We start from the raw sequence: 23,663 nt of genomic DNA, 5'->3' as shown, positions 1-23,663 counted from the left end.
AGGAAATAAGATAAAAATAAAAATATAAAAAATATGTGGATGATAAGTGAGATAAACTGTAGACTTAAAAATAAGTGGTTAACATAAAATATATAATATGTATATATAAAGAAGTATAATGTGCAAGGTTTATTACAGGTTGTTACGCAGTAACAATAGGGACGTAAAGTAAAGTGCAGTGCAATTGCAGTATGTGGATGTTAATGTTGAAAGACCGTATGTTTATGCGTGTGCGGGGGTGAAGTGAGTCACGTGACTGAGTTCAGGAGTCTGATGGCCTGGGGGAAGAAACTCCTCCTGAGTCTTTCAGTCTTTGCCATCAGGCTACGGAAGCGCTTACCAGATGGCAGCAGGGTGAAGTGAGAGTTTGCAGGGTGATTAATGTCTCTGATGATTTTAGTAGCTCTACCTCTGCAGCGTTTGGTGAAGATGTCCTGCAGAGACGGGAGAGCTGAGCCTGAGATGCGCTCGGATAAGCGCACCACTCTTTGCAGGGCTTTGCAGTCGTGACTGGTGCTGTTCCCGTACCACGCTGTGATGCACTGAGTCAGGACACTTTCTATCGCCCCTCGATAGAAAGTTTTCAGGATGGCTGGTGAAACCCTGAATTTCCTCAGCTGGCGCAGGTGGTACAGTCTTTGCCTGGCTTTTTTCACCTGTGTCTGGTTGTGTGTAGTCCAGGTCAGATCCTCGGAGATGTTCACACCCAGGTATTTGAAGCTGCTCACTCTCTCTACCGGTGTCCCGCTGATCATGAGAGGGGAGTATGACCGATGCTGTCTCTTCCTGAAGTCCACAATCAGTTCTTTGGTCTTGTTAACATTCAGAGAGAGACAGTTGTCCTGGCACCATGATGTCAGTTGCTCCACTTCGTCCAAGTATGCCGTCTCATTGTTGTTGGAGATGAGACCCAGGACAACAGTATCATCAGCAAACTTGATGATGATACTGTTGTCCTGGGTCTCATCTCCAACAACAATGAGACTGCTTGATATTAAAATATTAAAATATTGACGATGTATGGTTATTACCTACCACTCAAACATTGAATTGAAGTATCATATAGATTCTGTAAAACGGTAACCAATAGACTAGGCTACTATAATGACGCTGGCTTGTAAACGTGAGCATCGCGATCATTTGGCGTTTGAAAAAAATAAAACCCATGAAATTATATTCATATGACATGCTGAAACCTATGCCACTGTACCTGGGATGAAGACATTTCACACGCGACGCATGCAGAACACCTGTATGTGAACTCCTGCAGTGTTCAGGGCTATCATAGTTGTCAAGTCAACAAATGCACGTGCGATGCATCCCCTGATGTAAGATTACAAGAGTTTACGACAGTAGTAGAGGACAATACTGTTTCCCAACTGTTGAAAAACCTGTTAAAAAATTACAAATATACATTATCAATCCTTCTTCCAATATGTGTTTCTCTATGGTAAGCCTATTTTAAGCATTTATATTTTTGACTGGATGGGATGGTTTTCATGGGAAATTGCATTCATATGTCATATCCATAAATAGAGAAAAGTCACTCCGGCTACTTTGACACGTGTATGGCGTGGGAGTGGCATAGGTTAGTTGTCACAACTAGTGAGGTTGACATGGAGCTGGCTAAATTTTAAACATCTGCGGAATCACCCGTTTTAAGGCAGAGCAGATATTGAACAGATGAATTGCCATTTGTAGCTCTATACAGAATTCATTGTAAAGCATTATCTATTGTGAAGGGTCATTTCTTTATGGTTGTTGTAGCGCTGTGCTGAAAACTTATTTTCGAGGAATTACCGTCTGTCTATTAATGGTTATAGCCACAGTTAAGTCTTCAGCTAGTCAGCTTGAGATCTTTTCCATTATATCTCTTAAGCTTAGTGGTGAATATTTTATGAGCAGTAGGATAATCACTCTCTCCTTTTTGAGCCGAAGCACAACCAAAAACAATGTTCTCCTGCAAAATGCTGCAATTTGTTATTTAACCGCTAGAGGGACGCAATTTACATAGTGTACCTTTTAAGTGGAGGTATATGATTTCTGCATTTGTGAGAATGGCAAGACTTAAAGGAATTTTTTACCCAAAATGTACTCACTCTCTTGTCATTTCAAACCTGTATAACTTTCTTTTGTGGAACGTAAAATAAGATAGTTTGAGGAAAGTAGTTTTTTTTTTGTTGCCCATATGGAAGTCATTAAGCACCAAAACTGTTTGGTTACCAACGTTCTTCAAAATATCTTATTTTATGTTCCACAGAAGAAAGTCATACAGGTTTGAAACAACATGAGGGTGAGTAAATGATGACAGAATAAAAATTTTCTGTTGAACTATCCCTTTAATGTGGTATATGTAGCATTTTCAGTGTATGCAACTTAAAGGATGTTTCCATTTTGCATTCTTCCATTAAATTGTAGCTCATCACCTCAATTGATAAGTGAAATTAACCGAATGATTGTGTTTACATATTTTGTAAGAGGAACTCTTGGAAATGTTTTTGCTTGATGTGACAGTCTGACGTTTGCTGACTAAGATGTCAGTGATATCATCAGTGGTTGTGGGCTGGAGCACATATATAGACGCAGACAAACATTCCGTTTTAGTTTCCTGCGATGTTTAGATGCAGGACTCTGATTAAGATATACTTATGGCATTAACAATGAGGTCTTTGCAAATCATCTTGTTGTTGGTTGTTCTTTGTTTGTGCAACCTTTTTGCAAGTGCAGGTAGGTGCTTTGAGTTTTCATTAATATATATTTTAGTCATTTGTGCAGTATTTATTAGCTTAGGTTTTGACCTACTTAAGTATTTCATATTTATGAGTGCATCCAAAATGCCTCCTGACAGTTTAAAAACTTTAATTTGTGCATGGCTCAAGATTAAATGGACAGTAAATTTTCACCTAAAAATTAAAATTGTCATAATTTACTCACCCTCATTTTGTTCCAAACCTGTATGCCTTTCTTTCTTCTGTGGAACATAAAGGAAGGTATTTTAGAGAATGTGTCAGTGCTTTTTTTTTTTTTTTAAATGTCCATACTGGACAATGGAAGGCAAAGGCCACCAAAACTGTTTGGTTTGGAACATTCTTCAAATTATCTTATTTTATGTTCCACAGAAGAAAGTTTTTAAGGAACACAATTTTTTTCAATTTTTCATCTCTTTAAGGCATAAAAACGCATAATGATAAGAAAATAGCTGACATACTGCAGATCTTATTAGGTACATTAATCCATGCTGTCCAGGTGCTGGTTTAGGTGTCTCATTTAGTGGCAGGAAAACCTGATTCTTCTATGTTCTCTCAACTTCTGTTTTTATGGATGCTGAACTGATCCAGACTGTTTCTTTGAATCATTTTTTAGATGTGAGCAAATATAAAGGTGACAATTACACCATTGTGTGTGCTGCACCTCAGGCAGATGCGCTGGGTGTGTATCTGTACAGACGAAGTTCGGTCCAACGTCAACTCTTCTACTACTTTTTCTCAACGGGCAAATTAACTCAACATGACGACCTCAAAAGTCGTTTTAGAGTCAAAAATGACAAGAGGACTCTAACTGTAGAAATCTTTAACCTACAACTGGAAGACACTGGAGCTTACTGGTGCGCCTGCACTGTTGTGAGTCAATGTGGAAAATGTGAAATGAAAGAATCAGGTGTTTTACTTTTGATTCAAGGTGAGCAAACATTATGTTGTTCTTATTTATTATTATTGAGATTTAATTTTCAGCATGTAATTACAGACCATTTAGATCATTTAAAATATACACTACTGTTCAAAAGTTTGGGGTCAGGAGTTTTTTTTTTATTTTAATTTTTTTATTAAGAGACACTTTTATTCAATAAGAACAGCTTTATGTTGATCAAAAGTGACATTAAATATGTTTACTTTTGAACTTCGTATTCCTTGAAAAATCCTGAAAAACATATTTTGCTTTCTCACAAAATATAAAGCAGCACAACTGTTTAACATTTGATAACGATAAGAATGTTTCTTGAACATCAAATCAGCATTAAAAAAACATTTCACAATATAACTGTTTTTGCTGTATTTTTGATCAGAAAAATTCCGCCTTGGTTGAGGAAAAGAGAGACTTTCAAAAGCATCAAAATATTACCAACCCCAGGCATTTGAACAATAGTATTTTCCCCCCCTGTCCTAAAGGTACAGCTAGTGAGAATCTAAGAAAATGAAAATAAAAGGCAGTTCTTACCTGCCAAATTCAGTACAAAAACTCAGTTTGAATTTTAATGTAAAATGTTTTAATGGAAAACATGGTCTGTTATAGTTTTGAAGCAAGTGATGCACAAATTTGGCTATACTAAAGTATTTGTATTCTTCTTTATAGAGCCGCCAGAGATCATTCTGGCCTCTTCCAAAAGTACAAAGTCCAGTGGCATGAATGATTTACTGATACCAGTGACGGCTTTGACAGCTGGCAGTGTGCTCTTACTGATACTCCTTGTGCTAGGAGTGTGGCTGGTGCCCAAGGTGAATGTCAATGTTTGTAAATCTGAAGGTTGTTAGAAATTTCTAAATACATTGCACATATCCAAACTGGAAAGTGCTGATTTGTCTGTAGATGTATTCTTGGTTATCTCCAGCCGTATCTTTACACACTTATTGTCTATGACCAATACTTTCATCTTATTTTTGAGAGGCATATTTAAGCAAATGTGTCCAGGTTTGCAAGCCAGTTTGATTGTTCCTTTCTTTTTTTGTTCCAGGTGAAGAAAATGATCAGAAGTGAGAGAGAAGAAGAGAAAAGATCTTCCAGTGAAGTGTACGAGGTCATGACCATTCCCAGAAGGAAATAGTTTACATGATAGCTCCACATTAATAACAGAGCTACTGGACAACAACATACCTTGCAGTTGCTTAGTAATTGTAGTTCCACATTCAGAACAGTGTTATTTCTGTAACATTGCTGTGACTCATTCTGTCCCACACACCTGCTTTATTGAGTTCAGTCTGATTTGAGGTTGGTTTTCTGACGCATTTCTGTTGAAATATGGAAATATCACATTCAAAGATTCAGAGAAATTACTTCCTCTCTAAATGTCTTTATTTTTTGGTTTTAGTGACTTATTTTGCATTTCTTCAGCTTTGCATGATAGTTCAAATCCTTTAGCATTACATGAGTGAATCAGTTTGGGTAGTTCCTATGTTTTGATTATCTTTTGCTTTAGTTGTTTATCTATGCATTTGTGGGTTCTAAACCATAATACATACTGTATGCCCACTGTGTTGTCCTTAAGCACCCGATGTAAATACTTGAATAGCACCTGATGTAAATATTTTAATAGCCTCAATTTTTAACTTCAGTAATACACACTTAAGTGTTTACAGAAATAATGGCAAAAGTCACAGTGGCAAAAAACAGGAATTGAAAATGTCAACAGTTTCAGTCTGTGCTTTTATTTTACTTGTGGTCTTGGTCTATCGTGGGGGCTTGCACAATCTGCATGAGAGAGACAAGTCTGCAGACTTCCTCCTTTGGTGGAACATTCAAGACCCCTTTAGAAGAAGCCTGCTTGCTTTTTCTGAAAATGTCACCTCTATTCTCACTTTAGTCCACCTAAATGTACATCTTAGTCAAATTACTTTTTTCAGATCTGAGTGGCTTTTGAAACCGCAAAGTAGAAAGAAAAAAAAAACATTTGGGGAAACATTTTTATGACAGTCTTACCAGAAACAAGAGGACGTGCAAGAAAATGTGTGGGTTTAAAAGTGTTCGTCAAATCAATTGCAAAGTCACTCCTGTTTTTTAGTTTAAAACTACTTTAGATTTTACCTGGGAAATGTCATGTAGCTGCCATCAGCAAAACCCTTTTTCAAAAAGTATTTTCTGGAAAATAAGAATAAAAAAAATATTTTGTTATGTTTTGTAATGTATGAAACAAGTTCTGGTGTGATTGTCTTACAGCGTTTCTCAATTGTTTACTAAAACCCATGAACCAAAATCCTGAACTATAACGGCATTTCACACAAGTTACAAACCATTTCAATAAACTTTAAAGATAAATTCTCAATTTTACAGCAGTTGCATTTGTGAAACCCTAGCATTCACAACTTGGCCAGTTGACACGCAATACTCTCCACGTGAACATAGTCAGAAACTCAATACAGAAATTCTCTTCATGTTCCTTGCCGCCATAGGTCTCACGGACTCTCACAAGGGCTATAACTCAGTAGCTTTGAAACAAATGTGTTTTTGATAGCAATTGTTTTGAATGTTGTTTCAAACACGTAGTTTACAGTCCTTTAAACTAACAGTGATATAATTTTTAACAGTAAGAAAAAAGTATTTTAAAGCTTGTTGTTTTGCAGAACATCAGTTTTATATGATATGAGAAGAGCAAGGCCTGTAGTTAGGGAGTACTTGTTATTTAAGGAAAATAAAATTATATTTATTTTCCAAACAGTATAGTGTGTGGGGTAAAAACGCCCCCAGCCACTTTGGGTAAAGCGCCCCCAGTATCCCACTATTTCCACTATCATAATTACTGTAGCAACCATGTTCTGAACATCACATTCTTTGTTTTTCCATCAAATGTAATCTAACTAGGTGGTTGAATAAAAACATTTGGACTTCATTTTTAAAAATTACCTCACATTAGCATCAGCTAGCTAATTAGCCAGTCAGTTAGCGTCAGCTAACAATATTTTTCAGAAAGGTTGATTTTTAAAATGCATCATTAATATTAATTAATATTATTTTGGCTTGTCTTTTTAATTTTAAGCTAAAACATGCTTATACTCTGATTTTGCTGTAAACATATAAAGCAAATTGCTTCGTCAGAGTGGGGGCATTTTACCCCACCTGTGGGGTAAAACACCCCCTTGGTACAAATTAGATTTTTGTTAAAAATCTAATAACATGAAACCTCTAGACATTTTCCATACTTGGTTTATAATGTATGTCATTGTCACTGAAAACTAGGATAATTATTCTAGACACATTTACCTGTGGACATTTTAAGAGAAATTGGTATCAGTTACAACTATAAAATGTAGGGGTGAGCACGGGGCTTGTTGTTACACACATGGTTTAAAACTTTTCCACACATGCCAGCATGACGAAACTTAGTGTATTTAGTAGTTGCCATATCAATATTATATCATATCAATATCAGTCGTACTCATATTGATTACTTTTTTATAGATAGTATTTATATCCCTAAGTTACATCAGTTAAATATCAAACTATTGCTATTTCTGATCATGCTCCCCTCAGTGTAAACATTGAACTGTCTGCTCGACTACACTATATACCACCATGGAGGTTTAACACACTTTTATTATTCGACAACAGTTTTACTGATTTTATCTCTTTCTCAATTGATACTTATATGGCTACTAATCAGAACTGTGAGACTTCCTCTTCGCTGTTGTGGGAAGCACTCAAGGCTTTTCTACAGGGTCAAATTATTTCATATTCTGCGCAGTTAAACAAACTTCGATCTACTAAATTGCACAAGCTCTCCAGTGATATTTTTAATATTGATCAACAGTTAGCATCCAGTCCATCTCCAGATCTGTTCAATCGTCGTATAGATCTGCATGTGGAGCTTGATCTTATTACAAAAACTATTGCAGAGCGTTTGTTATTGCATTCTCGCAGTTCATACTATGAATATGGTGAAAAAGCTAGCCGTCTGTTAGCACACCAATTTAGACGGAGGGCAGCCTCACGCCTTATTCCACAGATTAAAGACCATTCTGGCAAGTTAATTTCTGATTCAGACGGCATTAATGCCACCTTTATGTCTTTCTATTCTGCATTCGTGTTCCCCTCTGATACCAGGGTAATGTCGTCTTTTTTTACATGATTTAGAAGTCCCTACAATTGATCCAGTTGTTTCTAATGCTCTTGATGCCCCATGAAGCACTGAAGAGATCATACGGGCAATTCAAATGATGCAGAATAATTACAGAGTTTTTTAAGAAATTTCAAGATAAATTGGCCCCGTTACTTTTAGCTTTTTATTCAGAGTCTTTGGAGCGTGGTTCATTGCCGAAGACAATGACTCAAGCTTCCATAATATTACTTTTAAAGAAGGATAAAGATCCCACTGCTTGCAGTTCCTACAGGCCCCTTTCACTACAGAATGTCGATGCTAAGATACTGGCAAAAGTGTTGGCTATCCGATTTGATAAGTTACTTCCACACTTAATATCTGAAGAGCAAACAGGTTTTATTCAAGGGAGACAGCTGTTTTTTAATGTGTGTACTCTCTTAAACATAATTTATTCCAAACATTCTTCTGTTGTCCCTGAGGTGGTAGTTGCTCTAGATGCCGAAAAAGCATTTGATCGAGTTGAGTGGCCGTATCTTTTTGCTGTACTTAATAAATTTGGGTTTGGGAATACTTTTATTTCATGGATTCGTCTTCTATATGCTCACCCCCTGGCTAGTGTACACACTAATGACACACGTTCAGAATACTTAAAATTAGGGCGTGGAACACGACAGGGCTGTCCACTCTCCCCTCTGCTATTTGCCCTGGCTATTGAGCCACTGTCAATTGCCTTACGGTCCTTGTCATTTAAAGGAATTTCTCGCTCAGATATAGAAATTAAATTATTCCTGTACGCTGATGACTTATTATACATTTGCAATCCAAGCACAGCTACTCCTTCAATTATATCTACATTAAACAAATTTGGCTCTTTTTCTGGTTATAAAATTAATTTACAAAAGAGTGAGTGCTATCCGGTAAATGCTTTGGCCCTGCAACTTAAAAATTCTGATGTTCCATTTAGGCTGAGTAGGTCGGGATTAAAATATTTTGGGATTAATGTCACCAGATCTTTGTCATCTCTCTTTTCTGCTAATTATACCCATTTGCTGGCTCAAACTAAATCTGACTTTCAAAGGTGGCGCAATCTTCCCTTATCCTTAATAGAAAGAGTTAACATAGTAAAAATGAATGTCCTCCCTAAATTTATCTTTTTATTTCAGCGTATTCCTTTGTTTTTACCAAACAGTTTTTTTAAGTCTATTGACCAAATAGTTAATACTTTTTTTTGGAATGGTAAAGTGCCCAGAATCCGTAAAGTATTACTACAAAATTGTACACTTAATGGTGGGCTTTCTTTACCTAATTTTAAGTTCTATTTCTGGTCAGCTATAATATTCATAAGATAACGTATTGGTTCAACTCGTCTAATGTGCATTGGTGCAGATTGGGGGCAAAGTCATGTTTGTCCACTTCTTTACAGGCCCTACTTACTGCCCCTTTGCCTATTAACCCCTCCAGCGTTACGGATAATTTAGTAGTGATTTCTACCGTTAGGATATGGTCTCAATTTAGACGATATTTCAAGTTTTTTTCTGCCTCCTCTCTAATGCCATTATTTATGAATCACTCATTTCCCCCATCAGTCACTGACCCTGTTTTTTTGGTGTGGCGCGACAAAGGATTAAGATATTTCAGAGATTTATACAAGGATTGTACTTTTTTCAGTTATGCAGGGTTGTCCTCTGAATTTGAGCTGCCATCGTCGCACCTCTTCCGCTATCTTCAGGCTAGGCACTGCTGTACTCCTCTACTTCCAAACTTCCCTTGATTACCACCTAAGCTGGTATGGGAAGAATTTCTTGTCATTAATACGTCTCAAAAGGCACTTATTTCCAGGATCTATTGTCAGCTTATTGACTTAGAGGATTGTACTACTGCTAAAACTAAAAATGCCTGGGAACATGAGTTAGGTGAAGAGTTTGCGGATGACTGGTGGGTGAACGCTCTTAATAGAATTCACACAAGCTCAATATGTGCTTGGCTTGCGCTCATACAGTTTAAAATACTGCATAGGGTTCATTACTCAAAAGCTCGGCTCGCTGCAATTTACTCCAATGTTGACGACAGGTGTGATAGATGTCACATGTCACCCTGCAGTCTGAGTCATATGTTTTTTCTCTGTCCAATGCTTCATAACTATTGGAAGAATTACTTTGAGACTATGTCCAAAATATTTAAAACCTCGGTTTTCATCTAAACAGTTAGATGTACTAGTACTTTACTTCTTTGGAAGTCCACCAAGCCTCCGGGTATTTCAGAGTGGATTTTGGACACAGTGTACTTTTGGAAGTTGGAAAAGATAAGATGCTCTTGGTATGCTAGTTCCGGTTCTTTTCATGACAAATGGCAACCTTTTATATCATATTTTCACTCTCTTGAAACTTTGCCCGTTGACTGAATTTCTGTTAATTATCACCATTACTCCTTCTATTTTTTATTTTTATTTTTTTCTTTGTTGTTAAAAAAGGAAAAATCATTATGGTCTTCATTATGTCTGTTGTTTCAATTGATATGTCTTACTTTCCACTCAATAAACAAATAATCTAAAAAAAAAAAAAAAAGTTAATGCTGGTTCTGATAGAAAGGTGTCAGAATACACAGTGCATCAAAGTTTGTTGCGTATGGGGCTGCATAGCCGCAGACCAGTCCAACGCCGAAAGCGCCAACAGTGGTCACGTGAGCATCTGAACTGGACCACGGACCAATGGAAGAAGGTGCCCTGGTCTTATGAATCACGTTTTCTTTTACATCACATGGATGGCCGGGTGCATGTGCATCGCTTACCTGGTGAACACATGGCACCAGGAGGATGCACTATGGGAAGAAGGCAAGCCGGCGGAGGCAGTGTGATGCTTTGGGCAATGTTCTGCTGGGAAACCTTGGGTCCTGCCATCCATGTGGATGTTACTTTGACACGTGCACCTACCTAAGATTTGTTGCAGACCCTTTCATGGGAACGGCATTCTGCAGGCTGTGGCCTCTTTCAGCAGGATAATGTGCACTGCCACAAAGAAAAAATAGTTCAGTAATGGTTTGAGGAGCACTACGAGTTTGAGGTGTTGACTTGGCTTCCAAATTCCCCAGATATCAATCCAATCGAGCATCTGTGGGATGTGCTGAACAAACAAGTCCAATCCTTGGAGGCCCCACCTCGTAATGACTTAAAGGATCTGCTGCTAACATCTTGGTGCCAGATACCACAGTACACCTTCAGGAGTCAAGTGGAGTCCATGACTTGACGGGTAAGGGTTGTTTTGGCAGCAAAAGGGGGACTAACACAATAGGTCATGTATATATGTTATTTAACAGTTGAGATAGTTCTTTAAAGGGTTAGTTCACCCAAAAATGAAAACAATGTAATTTATTACTCACCCTCATGCCGTTCCACACCCGTAAGACCATTCATGAATTAGTGTTTTGAAATCGGTTATCAGTACATAAGTCGTTATTTCGTTTTTTTTGGCGCACAAAAAATATTCTTGTCGCTTTATAATATTAATATTGATCCACTGTACTCACGTGGACTGATTTAAATATGTTTTTAGTACATTAATGGATCTTGAGAGTGTAAATTACATTGATGCCTATGCAGGCTTCACTGAGCCTTCGGATTTCAACAAAATATCTTAATTTGTGTTCCGAAGATGAACAGAGGTCTTACGGGTGTGGAACGGCATGAGGGTGAGTAATAAATGACATTATTTTCATTTTTGGGTGAACTATCCCTTTAATGCTGATCTAACCAGCAGAAGCCACTAGCAAGTTTTAAATCCCAGTTGCGCAGGTGGGTTATGTTGTAACACTACATGTTGTTACAATGTGCCCCTATTAGAACTATGCTATTATATTCTATACTTTTATGAATTCTATTGAGAAATCATGTGAAAAAGGTCTCATGAGAAAACATTGACTGAGTCAATGTTCAGAAATGATTAATTATTATTAGCCTATGTTTTGAACTATGCTGTATAGCTGTTTTGCAGTGGGTTTGTTGTCAACTCAAAAACATTTTTATTTGTAATTATAAAAAATGCCATTATTTTATATGAAAACGTTGTATTTAATTGACAAAATATTTTAGTTTGTCTTGTATATTTTTTTTATTACATCAGATAACATGTCATGTTACAATGTGCCCCTCACATATGGCAAGCCGTTTTGACTTTTATTCATTCACAGGATATTAATTCTTGATATCAACAATTACGTTTTTACTAGTTAAAATGCTAATTCTTAATATCAACAATTCAATTTTGAATTTGAATTTCCACTAGTAAAAACTCTAATTCTTGAAATCAGCAATTATATTTTCACTAGTGAAATGTCACCATAGGCTGCCATTCAAATTAAATTCTTTATATCAACAATTAACATTTCTGATATCAAGAATTCACATTATTACTAGTGGAAATTAGGGGTGTAACGGTACACGTATTCGTATTGAACCGTTTCGGTACAGGCCTTTCGGTTCGGTGTGCGCGTGTACTGAACGGTTATGAATGCAATCTTTAACAGTTAACAGTCGGCTTGTTTAAAGCGGGGAACAGACTTCAATCCGAGTTACAACACGAACATATTAAGTATTTCGTCCATTTTATCACGAAATTCAAACGATAAATGCCGTTTTGACGCTCTTTAATGAGACGTGACTGATATACGCGTATCAGTTTAACTTCAAGCGGCAGCGCGCGGCGCGTGAGTGAACGCGATCATCTCTTCCTAAAGAATAAACATAAATTAATATCTCTTAAGGTATGTTGAGGATACATTACAACTTAATGAAATGTATCAAATGTCGTGTAATCGCTCCATCGGTGTTTCAACAAAGACAATAAAACAGCTTGTAAACAATGTCATGTAGAATCACGTTTACCTCAGAAGTCATTCAGTGTCCACAGCTGTTAGCGCACTTGAGAAGTCAACTCTTTCACTGAATACATGCACTATATTAGCCTATATATTCATTATATTAGCCTACGGTATATATATTCATTATATACTACTTAGCCTGTTAATGATGTCTTGTTTATTTAATGTATGTTTAAATAAACCTGTCATGAAAATTACAGCCTAACTGATTATATTTCAACAACGAATTGGAGAAAAAATAATAATAATTAGATTTAGAAGTTAATGCAAAAACTGCCTTATGTGAAGCTTATGAGTGTTGATTATTATATCTAAAAATAAATAGCAACTGAATTTAGACTAATAGTTTGGGCTCTGTAGTTAATCTTTAATAGCAATATGTAAGTAAGGGCTCCCTATATAGTTTACAGCATTATCTTTAAGAAACTTTTAGTTATAACTGAATTAATTTAAGGAAAGACACATTTTTTTTTCCATTAAACCACTGTTGAATAAAAATTTAAAAAAAGCAATTCTGTAAAACTGCTGTACCGAACCGTGACTTCAAAACCGAGGTACGTATCGAACCGTCAGTTTTGTGTACCGTTACACCCCTAGTGGAAATGTAATTCATGATCTCAAAAACTGCCATTGTTACTAGTACAAATATAATTCCTGATATCAAGAATTCATATCCTGGAAATGAATAAAAGTCAAAACGGCTTGCCATATTCCTACTAGTAACAATCACATTCTTGATATCAGAAATTATCATTGTCACTAGTGGCAATTGAATTGTTGATATCAAAAATGAATATTTTAACTAGTAAAAATGTAATTGTTGGTATCAAGAATTCATATATTGTGAATTAATAAAAGTCAAAACGGCTTGCCATAGGCTTATCTTACGTTACAATGAACCCCACCTATGGGGCATGTTGTCACTGTTCACTTCCATTCCTTCGGGGTATATCAAGAAAAAAAATATATACACTGTATTAATGAAACAAAACCACAAAATTGTACTAGACGTGTGAAATTGATGTGGGGAAAAATAAAAACTCTGAACCCCAAGTGGATTTACACAAACTGAGAAAGTCAAAAAGTGTTAGGTTTTGCCCTGCTCTCTCCTACATTTTCCTTTCACAGACATAGGCCTATTAATTCTAGCCTAAAACCCAGTTCAAAAAAACATCTCCATGTTATTTGTCAACAAACAGTTCCAGCGTCAAACCTTTAGGTGTCCTCTATCCTTAAGGCGGAGTTATCCACAGGTGTGTGTGTGTGTGTGTGTGTGTGTGTGTGTGTGTGTGTGTGTGTGTGTGTGTGTGTGTGTGTGTGTGTGTGTGTGTGTGGACAGGTAAATCTGGAGGTGTATGGGTGTTTCTAACCGATTTAGTTGGTTTGGTATAAGGACGAATTAAATACATACATTTTGATCGTGGTAGCTACATGTGCTTTGCGGAGTGCAAGAGAGAAATTCTACTCAACGATCGAACATATTTCAAATGTTGCAATCTCAGATACGGACATAAGACTACAGTTGAAATTCTCAGGACAAAAAGGACCCGATGAACATGAAGAAAACATATTCTGGTGAGTAGCTACAGGACCACTGGGGTCATTCCACGAAATCGGTGCCTTTTCAACTTAGAAAAATTAAAATATAAAATAAGTTTAATCTATGTTTTAAAAATATCCATGAAATGAAGACAGCTTAAAATGACAATAAATTCTATTGTGCCATCTCAGGCTACGAATTTTTTTATTTTATGACTATTTATCTACCTCATGTTTTGATATTTTTGTCATCCCTGTTACAGACACAAGCGTTACTATATACAATAGTTTTAATTAGAAATATGTTATAGTTTTAACGTATTTGAGCAGTATTTTAGTCCCTCTTTTCAGTTGGATTGTTTCAAATTTTGGATAATTTTTTTCAATCTTATATTTGTCATTCAGATGACCAAGAATTTACTAATTTTAGAGGATGATCACATGCCAATTAAGAAAAATATATATTTTTACAAGAGAGATATTAAACGAAGGGCTTTGTTCAAAATACAATGTTGATAGGTTTACAATGGAAAAACTGGGAAGGCCATTTCAAATATAATTTTAATATTTTTAATGAAATTAATGACGGTAACAGGATTGACATCATGGTAACAGGACTGACCAGAGTAACAGGGATGACAGGACATACATTCTTCAGCATACACTGCACAAATTTGTTTACATAATATTGTAAACTTTTTAAATTGCATTATATTTTTTGCACTTACTTGGCATAGTTGTATTAGTGAAGCACATTACATTTCAAAGATATCTAAAATGTTGACTACCATTGACTACCATAGTAGGAAAAAAATACTATGGTAGTCAATGGAGGGCGAGATCTGCTTGGTTACAAACATTCTTCCAATATCATTTGTTTTTCTGCTGCACTTAATGGCATACTACTATCATCTGAAAAAGTGCATTAAAGTGCAAATATAAAATAAAATTTAAATCACACAAATGTTAAAACTATTTAAACAGTTAATACTTTAATTACCAATAATACTAATACCAACAATTCTAACTAAAAATGTAACTGATCCTCATATACCACCCACTCTGAATAATATAGGCATTAGCTCAATAATACACGCAGGATGACATTTAAAAATGTTTGCATTTTACACAGATAAACTTTAAAAACAGTGTGGCTTAGGTGACACATGTAATGTCATCCCTGTTACCCACATGTCACAACCTGTTACTAGAAAAGTAACAGGGCTGACGGTAACAGGTTTGACAAATTCAAGCTAATTTGCTAACTGCTAGCTAACAGTCAATACCACAAAAGCATATGGTGTAAACTTTGAAGCGATATTACTTGTAGATATTGATTTCATTATGTTAAATAAATAATAATTTTAATTTATACTTTAAAAATGGTAACAGGTTTGACATTGCATGATGTCCCCACCTCAGTCAACCCTCATAAATCATCAAAAATAGAACATTATAAAAGAGAGAGAGAAAATTACTTGTGTTTTAACTGTTGGAATAATGATGAGAGATGATGTAACTTCCTGGAAGTGATGTCACTGGAATGTACAATTATTTTAAAGGGGTTTTTGGTGAGGGTAACAGGAATGACATGGAATCAAGGGACAACGATAAAATGATTTATATGTTAAAAAAAAAAAGTATACTTATGCCCAAACACAGCTTAACAATAAGAATATACTTATAGCTATATGCAAATGTGATTTTAGAATAATTTTGCCTTCAGTTTGCAAATTAAAAGTCCTGCTGAAAAAGAACAATCATATCGAGGGACATGGCAAAAACCTTACCCTTATCATCTTAGAAGCAATTTTAATTACTTAAAATAATATTTAATTGACTTTAATTTAATGTAATATTGAGGAAACAATACATAGTATTATTATGTTTTTAAATCACAAATTTATGTTTTGTTATAATAATTCTATGTCTGATTAATTCTTAGGGACACAAAAGGCACCGATTTCGTGGAATGACCCACTGGAGGTTTCGGTGTGATATTTGCTCCCATAAAATAGCAGTTAATCTAGATAGGCTACCACTTTTTAAAAGTGAAAGCAAACTTGAAAAGATCATTTGCGCTGTGATACCCTCTTTTTTCTATTTTAAACAGTCGATTTACTTAAGTTAGGCCTATGCAAATTATTAGAATTCATTGTAACTTTTAAAAACGTATCTTGTGATCTTATAAACAGTTAAAAGCAGGCATGCTAGGCTACGTTTGCTCAATTAACTGAACATGACATCCCATAATTTCAATTAGCCTAACTTGGGAATTTCGTTTTTTTTTTTTTTTTTCTGTGCATTTTCCGTCAGGGATAGTCAGATTATTATAAGCCTACTGAATTTATACATCTCCAGTGGCTACTTTATGACAAAAGTTGGGGTTTTGCACAATTTATTAGATGGGTTCTTCTTTCCTTAAGAATGTCGTACGTGTTGCATTTTTTCTTGGCGGAATTTGTCGTCTCGCGCCACTGCTGTTAGCCAAATGTCAATAACCTTTTTGTGATACATGTGTGATATGAAAATGTATAATAAACAGGCACATAATTCATTTTTGTTTATCTGTATCGCCCAAATTGAACTCAAGCATCATTCTGTTGTTATGGTTACCCTTGGCAAACGCGGGTGCCTGACGCCTCCAAATCCACCATATTTTTCCTTTTCACCCTAAATATGAATTTTAGAATTTTTCATATATAGCATATATATAGGCTTGGGCCTATACCTGTATATACAATCTTTTTTTTTTTTTCCTGAACAGAAAGATATGAATTTAGAATGAGAGTGATTTTAGTAGGCTATTCTAAAAAAAGAAAGAAGCCCCCTAACCCCAAAGAAAACCTCAAGACTAATAATGGACACATTAAGGGAGATCATCAAATCAACTCATTTGTGAGACCATAATTACTGACATGCTAGATTCCTTGTATTACAGTTCCAGTGGCGAACGTTCATTACTTTTCCCCAGAGTTTTTGCATACACTACCTTCGTTGTGTAAAGGAGCCTGCGGCGCTACATAGAGCTCTTCCATTGAGAACAGCCGCATGTTTCTTCCCTATAATCTCAACAGTCTCATAAGCCGAACTCTCTGTGTACACAATGATTTGGCAGGAATGTAGCGTTTCCTCGGGCCTGCCAAAGTCATTGTCACAGCACACCCAACTCCTAGCACACACATGTTGGATCATGTAATCAGTCAGTGCTTTTGCTCCTTCTTTCTCTGGCAGCACACAGTATGTGATCTCATTCAGAGAATATCCCTCAAGTACAACCTTGGCCTCCACTGCAAGGACAATGATAGTTAACCCAAAAAAAAAAATTCTGTCATCGTTTACTCACCCTCGTGTGGTTCCAAACCTCTATGACTTTCTTAGATACCTTGAAGAATGTTTCAACTGCTTTTGCCCATTGAAGGAATGCTAATGGGGTCAAAACCAATAAACAACAACACGAGGGTGAGTAAATGGTGACAGAATGTTATTTATTTGGCTGAAATATTATTTTAAAGTCATAAACACTTTTTAGGGAGTACAACGGGGCTAAAGACACACCTTAAAGCTGCAGTCTGTAAGTTTTGCCTCTCTGCAATTGCAGTTATTTGCGGAGTTATCGTCTGTACGTGAGTTGTGCATCGGCGCTGCTCCTCAGCGCAGATGAATCTAATGTTTTGAGGAGTTGTGTGCGGCTTGCTGTCAGTCACCGCACCGGTGTGGATACTGTACTTCAGAATCACAGATTCTACGTCTTGAAGTGTAATCTAAATAAGAAATGGCATCTTAACAAGTAAGCAACATGTCTGCCACTTTTGGGGACAAAACATTACAATAAATCGTGCTACCAACGGTGATTAAATCTAACGATTGCTCGTATAACATTAAACCGTGCAAGTTCTCAAATTGTCAATGTTAACAGCATTACCGTGTGTCACTAGCCTGGATGCCAGCCGAATTTAGCCCCGCCCACAACATTTTTACACGGGCAGTTCGGTCTGGACTTGATCGGTAGAGAAGAAATTATGCCCGAACTTCTAACTTATTCCAGCGTGCGTGCAGCAGGGTTGCCAAGTCTTTACAACAAAACCCACCCAAATGCTAACATTCCGCAAAACTAGCCAAAAACAAGCCCAATAGCTTTCCAGGGGGGTTCTCCGGGGGGGAAAGGCATTTGGGGGGTAAAATATGTGTTATTTTGGGAGTGATGCCTGCTAAAATTCGCATTCCTGGGTCTGTATATCACATAATTGGGGTCGCTTCAACCCGTGAACATGGCAACACAGTGCAGTTGAGTTCTGTTGACATTTGACAACTAACGTTATGCGTCGCTCCGTTGCTCTGATTGGTTGTAGGTCTATCCAATTGAGATCTTTCCTCATTCGGTTGAAACACGCCCCTTAATCACAGCCCAACGGAGCAGTATCAGACTCATATTCTGACTAGAATTGAGTATGACGACGTCAGGCTAGTGTGTCACGATTCACCAGTGAGAGTGCCCCTGATTACCACCAGAGGGCACTCCACCCCAGACTGTCATTCCATCAAAGACTACATTTCCCATAATCCTTTGCCCGGCCTTATCATCACTCATTGTTTACACCTGTGTCTCATTTACCTCATTACCTCTGCCTATATCTAGCCTGTTCACCAAGTCATTCATTGCAAAGTCTTGTTTAGTGTTTCGCTGCATTTCTAAGCGGTCTCCCTGGTTTCATGTCTTCGGTTTTTGGATTACTTGCCTGTTTCTGGATTACTCTCTTGGCCGTGTTCCCTACCTTGTCGCGTTTGTTTGTTTGGACTGCCTGCGTTTTGACCGTGCCTGTACTTTTGACTACGATTGTGGATTACCCTTTAATAAAGCTGCGTTTGGATCCTCAGCCTTTGCGTCTCAGAGCAGTATGTTACGCTTATGTTATGTTAAAATCTAGGCAGCTGACTCGTTGCCTCGCTGCCTTACAGTGGTGTGAAGTAACAAATTACAAATACTCTCGTTACTGTAATTGAGTAGTTTTTCTCAGGAATTGTACTTTATTAAGTAGTTTAAAAACAGTGTACTTTTACTTGAGTACATTTTAAGTGCTGTATCGGTACTTTTACTGCGCTATTTTTCCTTAAACCTGCAGTCGCTACATTATGTTTATTTTTGTCCTGTCAATGTGATTGGCCAAGGTGAAAAATAAGTCCTGTCTCCATGCGTCACGCGTGTGACTCCCGTCATATCAACCATAGCGTTAGGGAGTCGCGACAAGCCTAGAGTGAGAGGCATGCGCGCTTTATGAAAGGGGGTTGTTGCTGGTTACTGTATGATGACTTAAATCGTGAAATTGCTCCGTGAGCCAACATACATACTCATCTCAGCGTAGTTTATCAACTGAGCGAGGAGAGAACGCGTCCAAAGTTAAGTGTTTCTTAAAGGGGCGGTACACTTCACTACAAATCATGTATAAAACTCCAAAAATATACATACCAGCATAATTAAATCAAAAGACAATCCAATGAAAATCAAAAAATATATTCAAAATAAGAGAATCAGAGTTTTTTATAATAAAGAAAAGATTTTGAGTGAAAATTATAATGTTGATTTTACACATTACAAGGGCATATTTTAATATAATGTGATGGCGATTTAAAATTGTAGTCCATGTATATAGCAAATAACTTATTAAATCAGGTTTATGTTTTTGTTAATTGTTAAATTTGAAAATTGTGAGTTACTCGATTCTGATTTCTGGGGCCAGTTCTTCGTACGTCGCTAACTCAGTTAGCTGGATTTGATTGTTGACGATTTGACATGATCTCGGATTGTTTGGTTCTTCAAAGCTCATCCTGGACTTGCTGTCATAGTAACAGGTCCGTAAGCTTAAACCTGCTCATGAGCAGGCTTATTTCATGTAAACAGGATTAGATTGCATCTGAGGTGATACTTAAAATCTGTCCCAGCCACTGCTACTTTATTACAATAGTTCATTACTGAACCAGGGGCAATAATAATAATTTTAAATAATAATAATAATATAAAAATGTTATATTTTATATGCATATGAGAATGTATATAATATTATAATGTTGTATAATAATATAGACACAGCCACTTGATTGAGCGATTTATTTGTGATGGAATAATTACTTTATAATTTTTTGGCGGTTTACACACATGTTGTACAGTTACTCTGAGCCATGCATTAATTTAAGTGATAAAAGATATTATGGGAGTGGCTTGATGCAGCGCAAGAGATGCAGATAATTTGATCTTGACCCTTAAGAAACTTTAATACTGTCACGTTACAAATCTGCTCCAAATTGAATTAAAAATTAAATTACAACATTGAAATAAAAATGTAAAGGGTGTACAAATACTGTATAAAATCGTGAATATAAATAATTGGTAATCATGTTAAAAAAAACAAAAAACATTTATCAATTATCTATAATAACTTTTATGTTGGTTTGGTGGTTTGGCTGTTTCCTTATAAAGGTCCAGAAATTCGTGGGGTTTTTATTGTATAATTTGTCAAGTTTTTTGCCAGGTGGCTTTTTTAATTATATGATGTCATTACGTTGCTGTCTTGACGCCAGCCAATCGCTGCATTGCTGATCGTGGTTTCGAGTATCGATGCATCTGCCCTCTTCAGGGAAATAAGAACGCGCAGTGATCTTAGATAATTTAATCCAGATATTTTAATCCAATCCGCAAATTCGTTTGAAGAACCAAATTAGCCAGAGATCAGTTATCACGATTAAAAGATCTGGGATCTGTCAAATCATCTCAGATGTAATAAGCAACGTACAAAGAACGGGCCCCTGAAGTGTAGCCTATTCTTTTAACAAAGAAAACATCCATTGAAATTAAAGCAGTACAATGAATGCGTCTTGAAAAGAAAGAACTGCTTTTTTTACATAAAATTGTTAATGTACAACGCTTTGCAACCTTTTTTAATTAACCGCAAGAAAACCTCTACAGACTGGTTGTCATAAATGTTACCAGATTATTGGTTGCTTTCTCAAATATTACATGGCTGTATTTTTAGTAAAAAATAAAACTTGGAGAAATATTGAAATACTGTTGTTGATCTCATGTTTTTTTGTTCTTACTGAAAATCATCCATAAAAGAGTAAGCTACATTTTTAATTTGCAGGGTATTAGGCGGAATAACATTAATAGCATAATACTCACTACTCACTACTCACTACTCTTGAGTACTTTTACAAGGGCTACTTTTTACTCCTACTTTGAGTAGTATCTTGCACTACATTTTTTGACAAGTAACAGTGCTTTTACTTGAGTATGCTTTTTTCAGTACTCTTTCCACCACTGCTGCCTTATCAGACAATGGCTTGCAAGGCAGTGTTTGTGCATGAAGGCACCTCACAAAACTAATTTCGGACAGACTTCTTAGGCAGTGTAACCGTTTAATGATCTATAGCAAAATAGAGGGAGCTTTGGTGAGAACTAAACAAATATTTAATAACTACATTAGTAATTTCTCTATCAGAAGTAGAAAATGTTGGTAAAAAACGTACATTTACACACAAACTGACCAGCAAACGCAACTTTCGGACACCATCTTTTTTCCCAGCTCAACTGTCACAGAATGGAACGCACAGGATTGTGGGATATCAAAGGCAGGGATACAAATATGCTGCCTTCAAAAATCGATCAAAAATCGATCAGATGAAGGTATCCCAGGAGACAGGAAGTGAAGCTAACATTAGATTTGGACGTGCCTTGATGCCTTCCTGCCTTGAAATGTGTCCTCCGAAGGCAGCATTTTCCAGGTTTCGGACGCAGCTAATGTGTATTTTGGTGTTTATTAGCATTACCTGTACATTTTTGTACAGTCTAATCTTTTGCTTTTGACTATGGCTGACTCTCCAGTTGTCACTGATTGTCGTTTGGGCATTTCTGGATTGCAATCTGCCATCAAAATGATAAGTATAATTACAACAGGTGCTGTGAGAAAAGGCTATAAATAATCTGCTGAAGAACATGCTCCTCACGTGTCTTACTACTACTACTAGTCGGACTCCTTCTTTATGTATACAGACGTGACGAAATGACGCAAGGAAATGCTTAAATTTCCAGTGGAAATCCACCATACCACTCTAATTATAGCACATTATTACAAGCTTACCGGTGTGAATCGGGCTAAGGTAAGGAGATTTTTGTCGTTTACTTGTTCAAAAATGGATTTTGGATAATTCAACAAAAAAAGGTTACGGACTGTAGCTTTAAGAAAAAAAATGCTTTTCACTACTCCCATAGTGTTGCAGATTTTTTTTTTTTTGTATTGAATATTTATGGAGCAACAGATTTTAAATCATAAAAGTGGTTTATTTTGTAAACAATCAGTTTAGCAAAGTTTAGCAAATATTGTCTATTTTGATAAATAAAATAGTTTTTTTTTTGTCCAATACTGTCATTAAATATGTTAATATAAAAATATATTTTAAAAATACATAAACTAAATTATTTTAAAAAGTAAAAATTCTGAAAGCATTGAATGGGATCCCATAATTTTATATAGTTTTACAGTAGTAACAATAAATTATATTTTATTGTATGATATTTTTAAATATGATGGTTTCATTATAAATATTGTGATTATTTCTTAGGTGGACACCCAACTTAATATATGATACTTACCATCTGAATCTAACCATGTCATGAAAATTCAGCCAAATACCATACTTTTATTATTATTGGAAAAACTGTTGCTTTAATTAGCTGGAACAAAACTGAAAATCATTTAGAAGACCTTTTTCAAAATATATTCAATAATTTTAGCGACTCTCATTTGCTACTTAAATCTACAAAAAAAAGATTAAATTTAGATTAAATTAGCGCAGAATCAACTTTGCGCTGCTGCCCGCGATCGCGTCAAGGATCAGACAAATTTCCACGTGCATCTTGAAACGCGGATGTTTTGGAAAGTGCTGCGGCAAGGGTTTGTGCCATCTAGTGGTTTAGAGTAAAATAAAATTAAAGGCACCTTTTACCCCGTGGTGCCTTTAGCCCAGTTGTACCCTATTGAGTGTGCACATGTGTGCTTTACTGTGTAACACGCCCTGAGCACTTGAGGTAAATCAGTAACTCACTATGAGAAGTAATCAAACACTAACACAATAAGACTCCACTAGACATGTTCACGCATACAGGGCGTAAATCACGCAGATCATTTATTAATCATGACACACTGTCAGCTCTTTCTGCAAGCGTTTAATGCTTGGATCAACTTCTGATTCCTGAACTGTTATGAGTCATTTTGTTTATTGGACACTGTTAAGGTTGAAGATCATCTGGAAAAACTGAATTTCTACATGTTGGATTGCATGCAAGACTTCCATGTGGAATTCTGTAAGGTTTCATGCTAAAAAATGTCCCATCAGGAAGTGAATGATTTTGAGCGGATGAATGAATCTCTTTGTTAATCCTTTATTTTGGATCATT

The 23,663-nt window shown here is 36.2% G+C and overlaps 2 protein-coding genes across 3 annotated transcripts in view; both read left to right on the top strand.

Annotated features, from left to right (window-relative positions):
* The first annotated feature begins 2,512 nt into the window (after window positions 1-2,512).
* Window positions 2,513-5,883, top strand: LOC307131629 (uncharacterized protein). The gene is made up of 4 exons (XM_079825368.1): window positions 2,513-2,727; window positions 3,364-3,678; window positions 4,351-4,493; window positions 4,730-5,883. Exons 1-4 carry the CDS (start codon window positions 2,649-2,651, stop codon window positions 4,817-4,819), a joined length of 627 nt encoding a protein of 208 aa, XP_079681494.1. The 5' UTR covers window positions 2,513-2,648; the 3' UTR covers window positions 4,820-5,883.
* Window positions 5,884-13,916: 8,033 nt separating this feature from the next.
* The window catches only part of septin9a (septin 9a), a 100,579-nt gene continuing 90,832 nt past the window's right edge, over window positions 13,917-23,663 (top strand). Inside the window, exon 1 of one of the 2 annotated variants that reach the window (XM_079825300.1) lies at window positions 13,917-14,251. In XM_079825300.1, the coding sequence (XP_079681426.1) occupies window positions 14,227-14,251 (25 nt within the window). In that variant the 5' untranslated portion in view covers window positions 13,917-14,226. The remainder of the gene's footprint in view (window positions 14,252-23,663) is intronic. The other variant, XM_079825303.1, reaches the window with a different exon arrangement.

Source organism: Gobio gobio (genome assembly GCF_949357685.1).
Source record: "Gobio gobio genome assembly, chromosome: 1".
Lineage (NCBI taxonomy): Eukaryota > Metazoa > Chordata > Actinopteri > Cypriniformes > Gobionidae > Gobio > Gobio gobio.
The sequence above is the reverse complement of the archived record's forward strand: the minus strand, read 5'-3'. Positions and strand labels throughout refer to the sequence as shown.

Bases quoted from the DNA above. Each gene is read 5' to 3' on its own strand.
- LOC307131629 (XM_079825368.1), top strand. From the start codon at position 2,649: ATGGCATTAACAATGAGGTCTTTGCAAATCATCTTGTTGTTGGTTGTT. The intron at 2,728-3,363 runs GTAGGTGCTTTG...ATCATTTTTTAG, and splicing joins CAACCTTTTTGCAAGTGCAG to ATGTGAGCAAATATAAAGGT. The intron at 4,494-4,729 runs GTGAATGTCAAT...TTTTTGTTCCAG, and splicing joins GAGTGTGGCTGGTGCCCAAG to GTGAAGAAAATGATCAGAAG.